Raw genomic sequence first — 15,911 nt, 5'->3', positions numbered from 1 at the left:
GTGAAACAGTGTGAAACCAATTCCCATTCCTGCTTGCCTCCCCAATTACCCATTTGAGCATGACCCAATACTTGAAAGCACGGCATCCTGGTCACAGTAATTAACTAATAATCTTTAGATGAATGGGTACAATGCCTTACAGAGCTAAAAACTGAATTATTCAAATTCTTTAATTATTGTATATTAATGATTGCACATGTATAACCTGTCAGGGGTGGGGAACCTGCAACCCCGAGGCCACATATGGCCCTCTAGGTCCTCAAGTGCAGCCCTTTGACTGAATCCAAACTTCACGGGGTGAATCAAATTGTTTACCATCACAGGGAGGGGAGAGGGGAAGGAGAGAGGGAGGAGTATAATTTGGAATTCAAAACTTAAAAAAACCCCAAATGTTAAAAATTGTTATTATATGTAACTGGAGAAAAAAATAAAATACTAAAGAAAAAAGAATTGCATATTAATGTAGTAGAGGCAATGTGGTAAAGTGGGTAGAGTATTGGACTAGGAATCAGAAAAAACTGGGTTCTTTAATGGCTCTGGGACCCCAGGCAGGTCACTTAACTTCTGCTTGCCCCAGAGAGCTTAGGATCACAGAGGGGAAAGGTCTGTGTCACACAGAAAGGAGGGGTCAGGGTTACACAGAGGGGAGGGGCCAATGTGACATATGGACAGGAGGGGTCATCTTCACAGCAACACTGAGCAAGAACAGACAAGTAATCCAGGGGGAACCAACGAGGAGGAGGCCACAGTCAGACCATCTCTTTGAAGATACCCAGGGGGATTTTGTCCTTCAACATTTCTCTAGCCCCTGGGGAAGGGACCTCAAAGCTCTGAGCCCTGGTGTCCATTTGCCCAGGGGGCCAGATTTCTCCCAGGCTGGGGAGGTTTCCTGGATTGTAAAAGTTGGGGAGGGCCTGGATCCAAGGACATGGGCCTACATTCCCCTCCTCTCTCACACCCCTTTATTAGTACCAAGAAACTAAGAGACAGTGTTCCCAAGACCAGGACCTGAGACAGGCAGGTGTGGGGAGGGTCACCATCCCCTAATTCAAAACCCTCTTTTCTTTCAGTCTCTTCAACTCACCCTTCAATTTGGAATTAGGCTATTTAGCCAGCTGGATCCTGCTGGTTCTTTCCTTAGGTTTCCTACCCAGCACTCGGCATCAGATACCAACATGAAGATCGTCCTGCTCTTTGGTTTGCTGACTTTAGCTGGTAAATGTGAACTTAAAAGCCTGATGGGGAAAGGTGTCAGGGTGAAGGCTGAAGGATGAGAGGGGGGTTGGGAAGGGGAGGAAAAAGGCCCAAAGGGACACACAGCCCAGGAAAGTCAAAGGCTTGAGAATTGTGGGAATTGGCGATTTCTTTACAGGCCCAGAATTTTTGTGCCCCCCCCCCACCCCCGTCTTTCCCCTGACCCTAGAAAACCTCAGTCCTTCAGCACATTAAACAATGGTTATAATGAAAGGCCTTTGGACAGAGACACTCGGACATAGCATTACAGAGGATGTGCAACAATAGGGTAGTCAAGAAAGGGGTAGGCCAGGGAGAAAACAGGCAGATGGCACAGTGGATAGATTTCTGGGCCTGAAGTCAAGAAGACTCATCTTGGGGCAGCTGGGTGGCACAGTGAGTAGAGCAACACCCCTGGAGTCAGGAGGACCTGAGTTCAAATCCAACCTCAGACATCTGATACACTTTTACTAGCTGTGTGACCCTGAGCAAGAGACTTAACCTGTTTACTCCAGTTTCCTCATCTGTCAAATGAACTGCAGAAGGAAATTACAAACCACTCCAATATCTTTGCCAAGAAAACTCCAAATGGGGTCAGGAAGCGTCAAAAATGACTGAAAACAGCTCAAGAACAACAAAAAGACTGGAGAAAAGGGGGAGGATAATGGGAAATTCTCTAAGGAAGAGTTAGAACCAGGAATTCTTTGGCTAGAAAGGAAGAAGCGAATTTTCACAACTATACAACTGTTTTAACACAGGCCTAAGAAGGGGTTCTTATCCAGGGGTCCATGAACTTGTTTTTTGAGGGAGAGGACTATTTTAATAACGATTTCAATGTAATTGGCTTCCTTTATAACCCAATGTATTCTATTTTATGCATTAAAAACATTATTCTGATAAAGGATCTATAGATCTCACCAGACTTCCAAAGAGATTCATGACACACATAAAATGTTTTTAAAAAAAAAATAAAATCTGCCTTAAAAAGAGAGAAGAAGAGGTGACAGAAAGACAGCTGAGAGAGAGAGACTGGGACATAGAAAGATAGTGAAAATCCTTAAGGAAAGACTCACAGTCACAGAAGATGTCTGAATAACCCCTCAAGTTTCCACAGCATTTAATATTTTTCAAAGCACTTACACATATTATTTTATATAGAGAGTATGAAATGTGCAAGGAATAAATTATACTGGGGTTTTAAAGTCTCTTTAGCCATCAATTTCTTCATTCATCTACTCATTCATTCAGCCTTCTCATTTTACATGTGAGGAAACTGAGAGCCAGAGAGATTTAAGAAATTACCCAAGGCCAAATAGGATAGTAAACATCTGATGAACACATCCTGTGTGCAGAAGGTTCTGTTAGGCACTGGAGGAGATGCATTTAGATAAGAAAGGGTCCCTGCCTTAATAGAGCCTATAGTATAATTATCAGATAACACACAAACATACATTAAAATTATATAAAATATGACACCATAAATTCACTAAATATTCGGAAAAGTGCCTTTCTGAGTCCGAGGATGTTACAGCTTGGAGGTTCGGGAACAGCTCCATGAAAACAGTAGCATTTGAATTGAGTTTTAGAGATTAGGAAGGAATTAAATGGTTAAAAAGGGGAGGGAGAGTATTCCAGGCAGAGGAAACAGAGTGAAATCTGCCGAAACTTTCTTTGTCTCTCTCTGTCCCTCCTCTCTTCTCCGCCCCACCCCTCCCCCCAGCTGCTCAGTTCACTAATAAGAGAAATGAAAATTCTGACGCCACATTTTTGGCCTACCTGAAATCTGACTACCAGCCTTGTGTGGGCACCTTGATCCACCAGCAGTGGGTGGTGACAGCTGCTCACTGCTACCTACCGTGAGTGACGATGATTCAGTTTGCTCTTTTCTCTAGGGTCCCTGGTGCAAGATGGGATAGGTCCCAATCCAGAAACCCTCCCCCTTCCTCCCTCCCCCCAAAACTCTAAGCAGGGTGACTGCCTTCTGCGGATTTTACGGCATGGACAAATTAATCTGAGAAATTCTGGGGAAAGGATCTTACATCCTTACATTACTGATTCCCCACAGGATGGAGGGGGGAGAAGAGACTTTTGGCATTAAGGTTCATGAGTGTGTAGGAGAGAAGGGAAGTTTCTGACAATCTCTCCCCTGGAGAGGGGGTGGAAGTGGGCAATGGAGGGAGAGGCAGTTCATAGAGCTAAGGGTGGTGATGCAGAAGGAGGAATATGGGGTTTTTAGGGAGATTATGTAGACAAAGAATTGAGAATAGCATTCTCTCCTAGTCTTTCCCAGGGAGGAGGGGGGAATAATAGGGAAGCGAAGATGCTGGACAAATGTTGAGAAAGGACATGTCTAAGCACTCTTAAGATTCACAGAATCCGAGAGCCAGAAGAAACTGCAAATACCTAGTGCAACCCCTTCACGTTATTGCTACAAGAAATTGAGCTCCAGAGAAGTGCTTAAATGATTCGCCCAAGGGGGCTTGGGTCAGTTAGGAGCAGAGCTGGGACTACATAAATATTGTCAACAAGGTTTTCCCATCTCTTGTGTCCTGTTCTAGATACCTCCAGGTGAAAATAGGTACTCCAAACCAAAACATTAAGGGTTGGCTCCAGGATCAGGAAATAAACTATGAATTTATCTTCAGACATCCAAATTTCACGGCAGACTCTCCAGAACATGACATAATGTTGATCAAGCTGGACAAGTCCAACAACCTCCATGTGTTAGTGGACCTGCCTACTAGCATCAGTGACCTAAATGGATCAATGTGTGTTATTTCTGGCTGGAGTCAGAACTGGAAATATCCTTGTGAGTACCTGTCAAGCTGCAGTGCCTTCTATACCTTTAGGAGCACCCATATTAGGGCAGCTGCTGGACCAATGCAAAGGAGAGAAAAGCACAGATGGAGGAGGAGAAGGGTCAAGAAAAGGAAATACTAGGGGGCCCATCAGAAGATAAGCAACCTAATAACATGTAGCCCTTCCTGTTCTTCTAGCCTCCTCTTATGGGAGGACTCAACCGCCAGATGGGGTTATAGAAGTGATCCAAGATCAGAAAAGGCAGAAAGAATTCTAGCCATAGCTGATGGCCTTGCCCCTGTAGTGCTGAGGCTAGCCATGAAGGCCATTGAGTACTGGTGAACTTTCAATGGAAGGCATAGGAATTGCACCCATCAGTCATGCCTACCATATACCACTGGAATGCCCCTGTTCCCAAGGCACCTCTTTTTCAAACACAAAAAGATACATACATGGGTATGTATTCACACACATATTTATGTTCACACCTACTCTTACACTAAAAGGTTCCAAATTTTCCAACTTTGGATAACTTAGTTTCCTTTATTTAATTCTGCCATTTCCCCCCTGATCTCTGGTTCTTTTCTTCTTCCCTTCTCCCTCCAATTGATCTTGGGAGAGAAGAGAAGGGTGGGAAGGGGACAGAAAAAAAAAAGATCATAGATTTAGAGCTGAAAGGTACCTTAAAGGCCATATAGTCCAACTACATTTTAGAAACAAGCTCAGAAGGTTTAAGTGATGTATCCAAGGTCACTCCTCTAGCAAACATCAGAGACAAGACTTGACCCAAGATCTTCCTGACTCCAAATCCAACATTGTGTGAGGGACAGAGAAGGACAAATACAAATGAAATTCTCCCCACTCTCTCTCATACCCAGTCAGAGATGCAGACATCCAGATAAATCAAATGGCTCAGTGGCTTTCTCCCATTCAATGCAAGGGAGCCTCTTCAAGAAACATCACTATAAGGAGCATGAACAACATGTTCTGTGCAGGAATGTATCCACATCAGCAGAATTTCTGTCAGGTATCTCTCTACCCCCCTCACCATGCTCTCTTCCTCCCTTCAATTTGGTCTGAGCCTGTGTAGCCATGACCTGATATTCACCCAAGTTTTTGCCTTTGAGGCAAAATCAAAGAGAATTGGACCTTGGAAATGTATATCCTGTTTATGTATATGTATATGTATATCCCTGCCCTCCTAATTTCTGACTCACAGTTTAGGATTCAGTGGGTAAAGATTAGCGTGGTCCCTATCTCCTGGGCTGTTCCTGAACTGGTTGACTAGGCATTACAGTATGTGCAGGAGACCTGGGGAGATGGCCCATAGAGTAGTCTGAGGAGGATGTGACTTTCACCTCCCGCTCAGTGAGGTCTAATTTCCTAGTCTCATCTGCTGAGGAAAGCTGTAGAATCATAGAGATGACCATCAGGTCTCTAGAGATGGACACTTAGCTTTGGGGAGTGGAGGATTTGGAAGAATGGGAAGGTGGGAAAGAAGGCATTCTGACCCTATCTGCCAACTCTCTGCCAGGAGGTGTCTGCTGCTGCCGCCATTTGCAAAGGACAGCTCCATGGGATCCTGTCCTGGACGGATGGGTGTGTTCTGAAAGGTGATATCGGCTTCTACACCAAAGTATCCAGATATAGAGACTGGATCCTTGACATTATCAAGAAGAACTGAGGCATCGCTGTTCCCTGTGCTGACGACCATAGGTCAAGGTATAACATTGCTAGTCCTTTCTTCTGCCTCCAGCCTCAGAACAAGATTTGAATGGAGTCCTCTGGAAATACCCTATCTGTGTGACTTATTCTTAGTTGAATCTGCCTCGGTGGGACGGGTTACTGCAGGGCACCGTGTGTGGTGGAGGGAACACTGGATTTGGGAGAGACTTGACTTTTGTAACATATTACCTGTGTGACTTTGGAAAAGTCACTTCATCTCTCTGGGTCTCAGTCTACCCATCTGTAAAATAAGTCAGACTAGATCATCTCTAAGGTCTTTACTAGCTCTAAACCTCCATCAAATTTTAATCAATGAAAAAACAAAGCATTTCCTAAACACTCACTATGTGCCAGACACTATGTTAAGTTCTAGAAATCCAAAGAAAAAAACAAAAAACAGTGTCTGCTCTCTAAGAATTGCTGTGCTAATGGGGGAAGCAACATACATAAATCAGAACATTAAAGATAAACAGAGTATTAGGGGGAAGGTGGGCAGCTAGGTGGCCCAGTGGATAGAATGCTGGGCCCAAAGTCAGAAAGATTCATCTTTTCTGAGTTCAAATCTGGCCTCAGACACTTACTAGCTATGTGACCCTGGGCAAGTCACTTAACCCTATTTGCCTCAATTTCCTCATTTGTAAAATGGGCTGGAGAAGGAAGTGGAAAACCATTCCAGTATCTTTGCTAAGAAAACTCCAGATGGGGGTCACAAAAAGTCAAACACCACTGAACCACCACCACCACCATAATAACAGAAGAGAGGTAACCTTAAATGAACTACCTTGGAAATCAGAAGGGAAGGACTATTTAAGACAAACCATTATAACTCTCCTTTATGCAATTTCTCACTGCCCACTACTCACAGACAGATAACTTTTGGGACTCTATGCTCAGGGTGGCTCTCTCTTTACTCCCATCTTCCCAAGTTATTTCAAAGCAATACTGTGGGCAGCTCCAACTGGTGAGTCAGAAAGTCAATAAACATGTATCGAGTGCCTAATTTGTGCCAGACACTGTGCTAATCGATGGGGATTAAAAAAAAAGGCAAAAGTACTCAAGGTCTGCCCTCAAGGAGCTTACGATCTAACGGGAGAGACAAGGCAACAAATATGTACAAACAAGCTACATACAAGATAAGTAGGAAGTACGTAAGAGAGGGAAGGCACTTGAATTGGGAAAGGCTTCCTGTAGAAGTAAGAATTTAAGTTGAGACTTAAAAGAAGTCAAGGAAGCCCTTAGGCAGAGATGAGGAGGGAGAGCATTCCAGGCATGGGAGACAGCCAAAGAAAATGCCCAAAGTCTAGAGATAGTTTCTTGTTTACAGGAACAGCAAAGTGAGTATGACTGGGTCAAAATGTGGTGGGAGTAAGGCTGGAAAGGTAGGAGGGGACTAAATCATGAAGGACTTTGAATGCCAAACAGATTTTGTACTGGATTCTGGAAGCAATAGGAAGCCACTGGAGTTTATTGAATAGGGGAGTGAATTGGTCAGACCTATGCTTTAGGAAAATCACTTTAATAGATGAATGGAGGATGGATTGGAGAGGGGAAGGACTTGGGGCAGGTAGACCCACCAACTATTGCAATAGTCCAGGTGTGAAGTGATAGGGATCTGTACTACAGTGGTAGCAGTGTCAGGAGAGAAGAAGGGGTGTATTCCAGAGGTGATACAAAGGTGAAATCAGCAGGTCTTGGCAACAAATTGGCTATAGGAGTGAGAGATAGGGAGAAGTCAAGGATGACTCCTGGATTTCAAGCCTGAGTGACTGGGAAGATAATGTTACCCTATGTAGTATTAGGGAAGGTGGGGACGGTTTAGGAGAAAAGATGATGAGTTTTGTTTTAGACATGTAGTTTGAGATGTCTATATGAAATTTGGTTTGAGATGTCTCAAAGGCAGTTAGAGATGTGAGTTAGGAGGTCAGCAGACAGGTTAGGGCAGGATAGGTAGATCTGAGAATCAACAGCATAGAAGCTACTAGATGGCACAGGGGATAGAGCACTGGGCCTGGAGCCACAAAGACTTGAGTTCAAATTTGGCTTCAGATACTTCCTAGCTGTGTGATCTGGACAAGTCACTTAATCTCTGTCTACCTCAGTTTCCTCATCTGTAAAATGGAGATAATAGCATCTACCTCCCAGGGTCATTGCGAGAATCAAATGAGAAAATAATTATAATAACCATAAAAGTTAGCTTAGTACAATGCCTGACATATAATAAGATAGACATGCCTATATATGTATATGTGTATGTATATATTCATATATGTGTGTGTGCTATCATCATCATTATTATTATTATCAGAGATGGTAATTAAATCCATGGGAGCTGATGAGATCACCAAATGAAGCAGTATAGAGGGAGAAGAGAACCCCCTAGGAACTCTGTGAGACGTTTGTAGTTAGAGGGCATGGTCTAGATGAGAATCTAGTAATGAAGACTGAGAAAGAGTAGTCAGATAGCTAGGAGGAGAAGCAGGGGAGCAGTGTCTCAAAAAATTAGAAGAGAGTGGGAGGAGAAGGTGACCAACAGTACCAAAAGCTAATGTCGAGGTCAAGGAGAATGAGGACTGAGAAAACGCCATTAGATTTGGCAATTAAGGGATGACTGGTAACTTTGGAGAGAGCAGTTTCAGTGGAATGATGAGGTTTGAAGTCAGACTATAAGGGGTTAAGATGAGAGTAAGAGGAGTAAGTGGAGGCCCATATTGTAGATGGCCTTTTCAAGGATTTTAGCCACAAAGGGCAGAAGACATATAGGAAGATATTTATGGGGGTGGAAGGATCAAATGAGGGACTTTGGAGGATGGGAAGACACGAGGGTATGTTTGTAGGCAATAGGAAATGAGCCAATAGAGAGGGAAAGATTGAAAATAAGTAATAGAGTAGGGATAACAGAGGGGGAAACATATTGAAGGAAACAGCATAGAATAGAATTGCTTGAGCAGGTAGAGGGGTTAGCCTTGGTAACATCAAACTCTGAAAATAAATGACCAAAAAGCCACAGAAGTTATGCAACAACTGGTAACTCTGAAAACACCAAAGAACTCACAAAGGCTATAAACCAAATGTTAACTCTGAAAAATAAAATAAAATAAATCAAAGAGCCACAGAGGCCATTACACCAACTGTCAACTCTGGAAAATAAAATAAAATGAAAGAGCTCACAGAGGTTATAAGCAAAAAGCTTTATTCCATTGGAGGAGGGAAACTAGACACGCATGCTGGGTCTCCTCTAAAACTGAAGAGACCCAAGGCAGCAAGACTCAACCTTGATACATATAGTTCTGGCTAGACAAAGAACCAAGCAGTGAGATATGGCTGTAGCAGTGAGGGCTAACAACAACAACAAGGCAAGTTTTGCCGAGTGACAAAATATCTATTTATGGCAGGGCTTCATGACGGTAACATGGTTCCTGCAGGTGCTTGTCTGAGCTCAGGAACCACCTGGGACCTGCTTGGAGCCAATTCTGGGATTTAGTTGCAGCAGAATTCATCCAGAGGGTGAGCCAAAGGATTGTTGTTATGCCAAGCTCAGGACACAGCTTGCTTCTGAGGACTTAGCTCTGGAAAACAGAGTGTCTCCTAATAGTAAAAAAGAGTGAAAAGAGAGAGGTGATCTTGGCATGGGGATTCTGACAATCGGGAGTAAAACCATTTCATCATGTGAAGTAGGGGAGAGAAGGAGACAGTGGCAGAAGACATATGAGTGACAGGAAACAAGGAAAGGGGGAGAAGGAGTTCTTAGCAAATAACCTCAATGTTTTCTGTAAAATATGATGCAAGGTTCTCAGCTGGTAGGGAGGGGGAGGAAGGGGAGCCATGGGAGGTTTGAAGAGGACTGAAAAGATTTGAAAGAGCCACTGTGGAGAATAGGATGATGAGTTGATAAGGAGAGCTGTAGTAGAATCCTATTATGGTAGTCTAGTAGCAGTGAGAACCTGGTCAAAGTTGTGTAACATAAATTTGTAGTGAACTCAATCAGAATGTTTATGTGATTTTCTCTACCTTTGTTCAGCAGCACCTTTGTAGGAGCAAAGATGGTGGATGGTGGGAGTGACCAAAGACTGAGGTTTGGTAGGGCACAATCAATGAAAATTATAAGGCTCAAGAAAAGAGGATAGTGTAGAGTTGAATTGGTTCACCAAGAAGTCAAAATGGGAAAAAGAAGAGAGAATAGCTAGCACAATGGAGATGGCCTGGGAGAGAATTGAGGACTGAAGGGATAGGAGGTAGTAGTGTGGACAAAGAAGTGGAATTCGGTAAGGGAAGATCAGAGGAGAGAAGGAAAGGCAAGAGAGTTGGATCAGTTAAGGGGATTTTGAAATTCTTGAACACAGAAGTGATACATTTGTGGGTAAAGGCAAGATCAAGGTTATGACCATCTTTGTGTGTAGCTAAGGTGGAGTGGAGGAGTAGGTCATGGAAAATGAGTAGGTTGAGGAAATGAGTGGGTAATGTGTTTGAGGGAGAATCAATATGTATGTTGAATTCTTAGTATGAGCACATGAGTTGGAGAGGAGAAAAAAAATTGTGAGTTATGTGCCAAATTTATTGAAGAAGGAAGGGGAGTGACCTGGAAGACTGTAGACAACTGCTACCAAGATTTCAATTGGATGGTAGGGATGAATAGCATGAAATTCAAAGAAGAGGTTACTGAGTAATGGAGGTAGGGAGAGAACCTAGAAGTGGCAATGGGAGAGCAAACAATATTCCAACTCCATCTCGTTGAGCAGCAAATAAAGATATTGCTAGTACTCGAAAGGATGGCCAAGGAGATTGTGTTATCAGGGGACATGGTTTCTGTAAAAGCTAAAAGATGGAAGGAGCAGAAGAGGAAAAGATTTAGGATGAAGGGAAGCTTCTTGCCCATTGAACAGGCATTCCAGAGGGTACAGTGGAAGGGGAGAGTGGTGTGTGGTTGCAACTTTGGGATGGGTGGGTTGAGGAGGATACAAATAAAGAATTGATGGTGGAGTATGGGTAATGGGTTTGAATGATAACCTACATGGGTTCTGTCTCATTGAGATATGCAAGCTATGATTAAGCATGAGACTGTTCATCATTGAGTGGAAAGTGTAACTCCTCATCTCAAAGGAGACTGGAGATTGGACTGGAAATAAGTAGAGAATGAAATGGAAGTCACAGAGCTAGATTCCTAAGAAAATCCTAATACCTGACAGACAGGTAGATAGATGGATAAATGAAAATAGGCAAATCAGACAGAGGGAAAAAATTCAGTGAAAGGTCTAGTTTTACCTCCACCATCACAACAACAAGCCTGCTGTGACCATTCAGGACTTGCATAGGTATATTCAACTTACACTTTGCCAGGAATAGCCAAAAGGGTTTCTTTGAACATTCAATAAGAACATAGGAGGGTTGGAAGTGTGAATGAAGGAGGGGTGTAAGAACATCAGAAAGGGTAAAGTATCTGCAAAAAAAAAACAAAGAAGAAAGGTCAGAAGAGAGAGAAGAGTCAAGAATAACTTTGCATAGAGATGGGGAAGAAAATCTCCCACTAGAGTGTGATGCTACTGCATACAAGGGATATCATCCATCTTGTTACCCACCCCCCGTTTTTTCTACCAGCCCAGGTCTCCACTCATAAGCATCCCTTCAGGTTTTAGGCTGCCACCATTGTCCTTGCTTACTATGATCTCAAAGACCACAGAAGAGAAAAACTGTAAGTGGACCAGCCCTTAGTTTCTCCACATTGGCTATAAACTATAAACTAAGCCAATCTGTTCTTAGACATCAGCTGGGCACCTTTTAGTAATCTGGACCATTAAACCCAATTGGACCCATCTTCCCTTTGATGGCAAATTCCCCCAAACTGTATATTGTCGATAGAACAACAAATAGGTATTCACTTACATATAAAAATATCAATATATTCCCTACTCCCAATCGTTGGGAAGGGGTACATCACCAGAATGAACTTTCCTGAATAATAAGTTTTTTTTAAAAAAAAAAAAAACCAGACGCATGGGTAACTTCACCAGTGTAGAGAACTCTCAACTTCTTTCAGTGCAGATCATCCTTCTCTGCAACTTACTTAGAGGTTAAGGGACTTGGCCATAGTCATATAGCCAGTATGTGTTGGTGGTTGAATTTAAATCTAGGTCTTTCTGATTCCAAGGCCTGCTCTCAAACCACTATGCCATACTTCATATCATAGTTGACTTTTAAATACTTCTTAGGGTTAAAAAAAATTTGTCTATTACTTTCTTACTGGATCTTCATAGCAACTCTGTGAATTAAATAGATATCCCCATTTTATAGGTAAGGAAATTGAGACAATATAATTTTTTCTTTTGCTCTAACCTACCTCCCACCATATCTTTGCTAACTACCTCTGCTGCTCATTGTGAAAACACAGGGATGTAATAAAAATGAAAAAATAAATCCATGAAATATTTTTATCTCTGTACTTTTCAAAGCTGGCTGACAGATATTATTTGTTCTCATTGTTTGTCATTCTATCTCAGGGTCCATGACCAGAATTCTGAATTCACATAGATCAGGTTCAATTTTATCCCTTTCCCAGACGCTTCTTTGGAAAATATGAATCCAACTCATTTCTTGCTCTTCACAAGGGGATATTCAACTGTCCTAAAAGCAACCGAGGCTACCAAGACATTAACCTAACATAGGTTTATGAAAAGGTCTGTATAGAACAAAGCGGGGCCAGCTCAGATCTAAGCTCAGGTAGCAAGGAAACAGTTATATTCCACCTTCAATCGAGGGCCCATCATTTCCCGCCCCTCCCTCCCTCTGCAACACCTTCAGAGTGTCAGCCAATGAAAGCTCACAACACCAATAGGTGAAGTTCCAGGAACATGACAGGAGGTCCCTGCTGAATGACAGTTTCAGCATTTCTCCATTCACCTTCTCCCCAGCCTTGCCCATTTCCTTTGCTCCATCCAGCGCTCCTGGTCCATATACCCAGTAGAGAAGTTCTGTAGCATTCTGCATGGTACAATCAAATGATCATGGCTCCCACAACTCCTGGCTCGATTCAGGAGCTCCCATCATTCAGCCAACCCCACATCACTAACTACTGGAATCACCCAAGGATCCCACTCTCTCCTCCTCATGACTCTCTTTTCCCTGGCAGCCCCTGGCTCCCAGCATTTCTCTGTGCATCTGCCACAGATCCTCTTCCAATTAATATGACCAAGAAGAGAGACGTGAAGGCTGCCTGATTCCTCTTCAGAACTTCTCAGGTTATTGAGTGTTCTCTAGGCATGAGCACTATAGTTCAAATTCATAGCTCTTTCCAAAGGGCCAGCGTATTGGAACGGATAGAGCACTAGAGTTGGAGTTGGGAAGCCCTGGGTGCAAATCCCATCACAGATACCTATTAGCTCTGTGTGACCCTGGGCAAGTCATTTCCTATGTGCCTCTGTTTCCATATTTGCAAAATGAAGGGGGTTGGATTCAATGGCTATAAGGTCTCTTCCTTCTTTAAATCTATGACCTCTTGACTTTTCTCATGTGTTCAACTGAGAGTTTCTGTCCCAGGGACCAAAGTCTTTGCACACCATGGACCGAACAGGACACCTTGATCCATTGTCTGTCCTTTCACTGTTTGTTGTAATCTTCAGAAGTACATCCATGACTAACAAGGAGGACTTGGAGAGTATGCATTACAAATATATCCAGTGGATGAAATTAAAAAACAAAAAAAACCCCAACCCCAAATGTATCCAGTGATACTAAATTCATTCCATGACTGATTTGTATCTTCAGCTCTTCTTAACTGTTCATAATAACCCAGCTATGCTTTTTGATCCTGTTTAGTTTGTCATCATCCCCTGCTTATGTGTATGCAGTAATTTTTACAGGTTTTCATTATTTTTTTGCCTTTAAACAAAGCCCTTTTTTGTTCTAATGTGTCCTACTTGGCTTAAAGATAGTGCAGGGTAAAAATAAATTCAGTGTGAAACCCTTAGGAAGTTGAACTGAGAGGTGTTCTTCCTCTACCAGAAAACAGCCTCTTTTTTTCCTACTTCTCAGTCTCAGTGAAAGCTAATCTAACAGCTTGCCTTAAAGTGAAAGCTTTCTCTGTAGAGATCAACAATTCACTTCATCTGGTAATGTTACAAGCTAGAAACCTAGAATCTGCTCCCCTTCCCACTTTTGTTTTCATAACACTGCTCTATAGGACTCTCAGGGCTTGTCAATGATTTCATTTTATTGAAATAAATTGACTAACTTCAATGAATGATCTTATCCACAGATTCTGTGAATGCAGGTTATAGGTCATATATCTATGGGCCTGACTTCCCTTTTTCTTTCATGGAATCTACCATGGGCAGTGAAACAAATGTGTCTTAGCTGTGAGTTTGTGTGTGTGTGTGTGTGTGTGTGTGTGTGTGTGTGTGTGTGTGCTCGAATGCTCGAGCATGTATGTGTGTAGGAGGGGGTGTGGCTGTGCAAGTAGGTGTGAGTGTGTGTGGGGGTGGTTTCTGAGACTAGCTATTTGTGGGAATAAAGGCTAGAAGAGTAAAAATTATGTTAGAATTTGGTGACTGTTCAAAATCATGCGTTACTGGTTTTTTTCATGATCATATGAGAGGGCATAATGGGGGTCAGGAGCCGGGTAGGAAAAGAGAAATTAAGAGACCACATCCTGGAGGGCAGAGCAAGGTGGGAGGTCCAAAATTCCTGCAAGCAGGAGAATGGCACGAGTTGAAGGAGTAGTCCTAATCTAAGTCAAAGGCCCAAACCACCAAGAGAGCCAAAGGACCTAATATCCAAACCAATAAACATTTATTAAGCCTCTATTATGGACCAAGCAGGAGCAGCTAGGTGGGGCAATGTCAGGCCTGGAGTTGGGAAGATTTATCTTCCTCAGTAAAATTCTGGCCTCAGACACTAGCTGTGTGACACCAAGCAAGCCACTTAACCCTGTTTGCCTCAGTTTCCTCATCTGTAAAATAAGCTAGAGAAGGAAATGGCAAATCACTCCAAGTATCTTTGCCAAGAAAACCCCAAATGGGGTCATGAAGAGTTGGACACGAATGAAAAATGACTCAACGGCAAGACAAAGAGAATTTGAGAAATAGATAAGAAAAGCTAATTAGAATATGTAATATGTAATGTTGTACATAACATGATGATGTATCAAAATCTCAAGCAAAAGCATCGAAAGGAGATAATTACCGAGGCCATGCTTCAACCACTTCAAAATAGCCTGATTTTATCAGCATGAGCTCTCTCTACAGTAATACACAGTATGAACTCCATACTAAGTGGTTTTATGAGTTGCCATGACCAGAAGATATCTTCACTTGATGGCAAACTTTCTGAAGGCAAGACCTTGGCTAGGCTGGTCTTCTGATAAAAGACACAGAGTCCAAAACTGGTTCCATACTCAGCTTTTCTATCGTGGCTGGGACCTTCCAGAGCCTGCACTCTAGGGGCCTACACTTAAAAGATACCACCCCGTAATGAAGGGTTGGTATACAGGTCTTTAGGGGACATTCTGCAGTCTTATCTGAATTAAATTAGGTCACCATATGACTGGTGATATAATGGTGGTGAGGTTTGGGAGCAGAAAATCAGCTTCATGAGAAGAACAGCATTAAAGCAGTCTATCCTCTAGAAACAGAACAGAAAAAAGGAAGAGAAAGGGCAACCAAAATGTCCCTAAATTGGGAGCAGATATTCAGAGAGAGTTATACCAAGGAACTCTCTCACCTCAGAATAAAACAGTTATAGGGCAAGGCTGAAGGATGTGGAGCTTTAAAGAGGATGATACGGGGGTAGTGTCACAGAAGGTGGTCTAACGGTAGGAAGGTCAAAGAGTGGGGGGAGGAGGGGATGGAGAGACTAGTCCAGCCACAAGGAGAGTACACCAGGAAAAAGGGCAGCTTGTCCCTCAAAGCCATCCATGTGCCCTTTGGAGGAAGGTGAGTCCTGGAAAAGGACTGCCATGGTGAGAGAACCGTGGGGGTGGATGATGACAGCCTATGACAGAAGGCCCAGGATTGGTTTGCACCATATGGTGCTAGTGGACAGAGTACCAAACAAGGAAAGTTGTTTCTAGACTAGTAGGAGGAAGAAGTTTTACTCTCCCTCCCCAGATGTCGATGAGCTGGAACGAAGCCTCATTTGTACCACCCTATTTCTCTGTGAAGACCTTG

The 15,911-nt window shown here is 42.9% G+C and overlaps 1 protein-coding gene across 1 annotated transcript; it reads left to right on the top strand.

Moving 5' to 3' along the window:
* Positions 1–711: 711 nt before the first annotated feature.
* Positions 712–5,824, top strand: LOC118835828 (serine protease 58-like). Its single transcript, XM_036743110.1, has 6 exons — positions 712–1,017; positions 1,142–1,215; positions 2,954–3,089; positions 3,792–4,042; positions 4,911–5,059; positions 5,567–5,824. Exons 2-6 carry the CDS (start codon positions 1,176–1,178, stop codon positions 5,714–5,716), a joined length of 726 nt encoding a protein of 241 aa, XP_036599005.1. The 5' UTR covers positions 712–1,017; positions 1,142–1,175; the 3' UTR covers positions 5,717–5,824.
* The last annotated feature ends 10,087 nt before the right edge of the window (positions 5,825–15,911 follow it).

Source organism: Trichosurus vulpecula, chromosome 2 (genome assembly GCF_011100635.1).
Source record: "Trichosurus vulpecula isolate mTriVul1 chromosome 2, mTriVul1.pri, whole genome shotgun sequence".
NCBI lineage: Eukaryota > Metazoa > Chordata > Mammalia > Diprotodontia > Phalangeridae > Trichosurus > Trichosurus vulpecula.
The sequence above is the reverse complement of the archived record's forward strand: the minus strand, read 5'-3'. Positions and strand labels throughout refer to the sequence as shown.

Coding starts and splice junctions, on each gene's coding strand:
- LOC118835828 (XM_036743110.1), top strand. CDS start 1,176: ATGAAGATCGTCCTGCTCTTTGGTTTGCTGACTTTAGCTG. Junction 4,043..4,910: donor TCAGAACTGGAAATATCCTT/GTGAGTACCTGT, acceptor TCTCATACCCAG/TCAGAGATGCAGACATCCAG. Junction 5,060..5,566: donor ATCAGCAGAATTTCTGTCAG/GTATCTCTCTAC, acceptor ACTCTCTGCCAG/GAGGTGTCTGCTGCTGCCGC.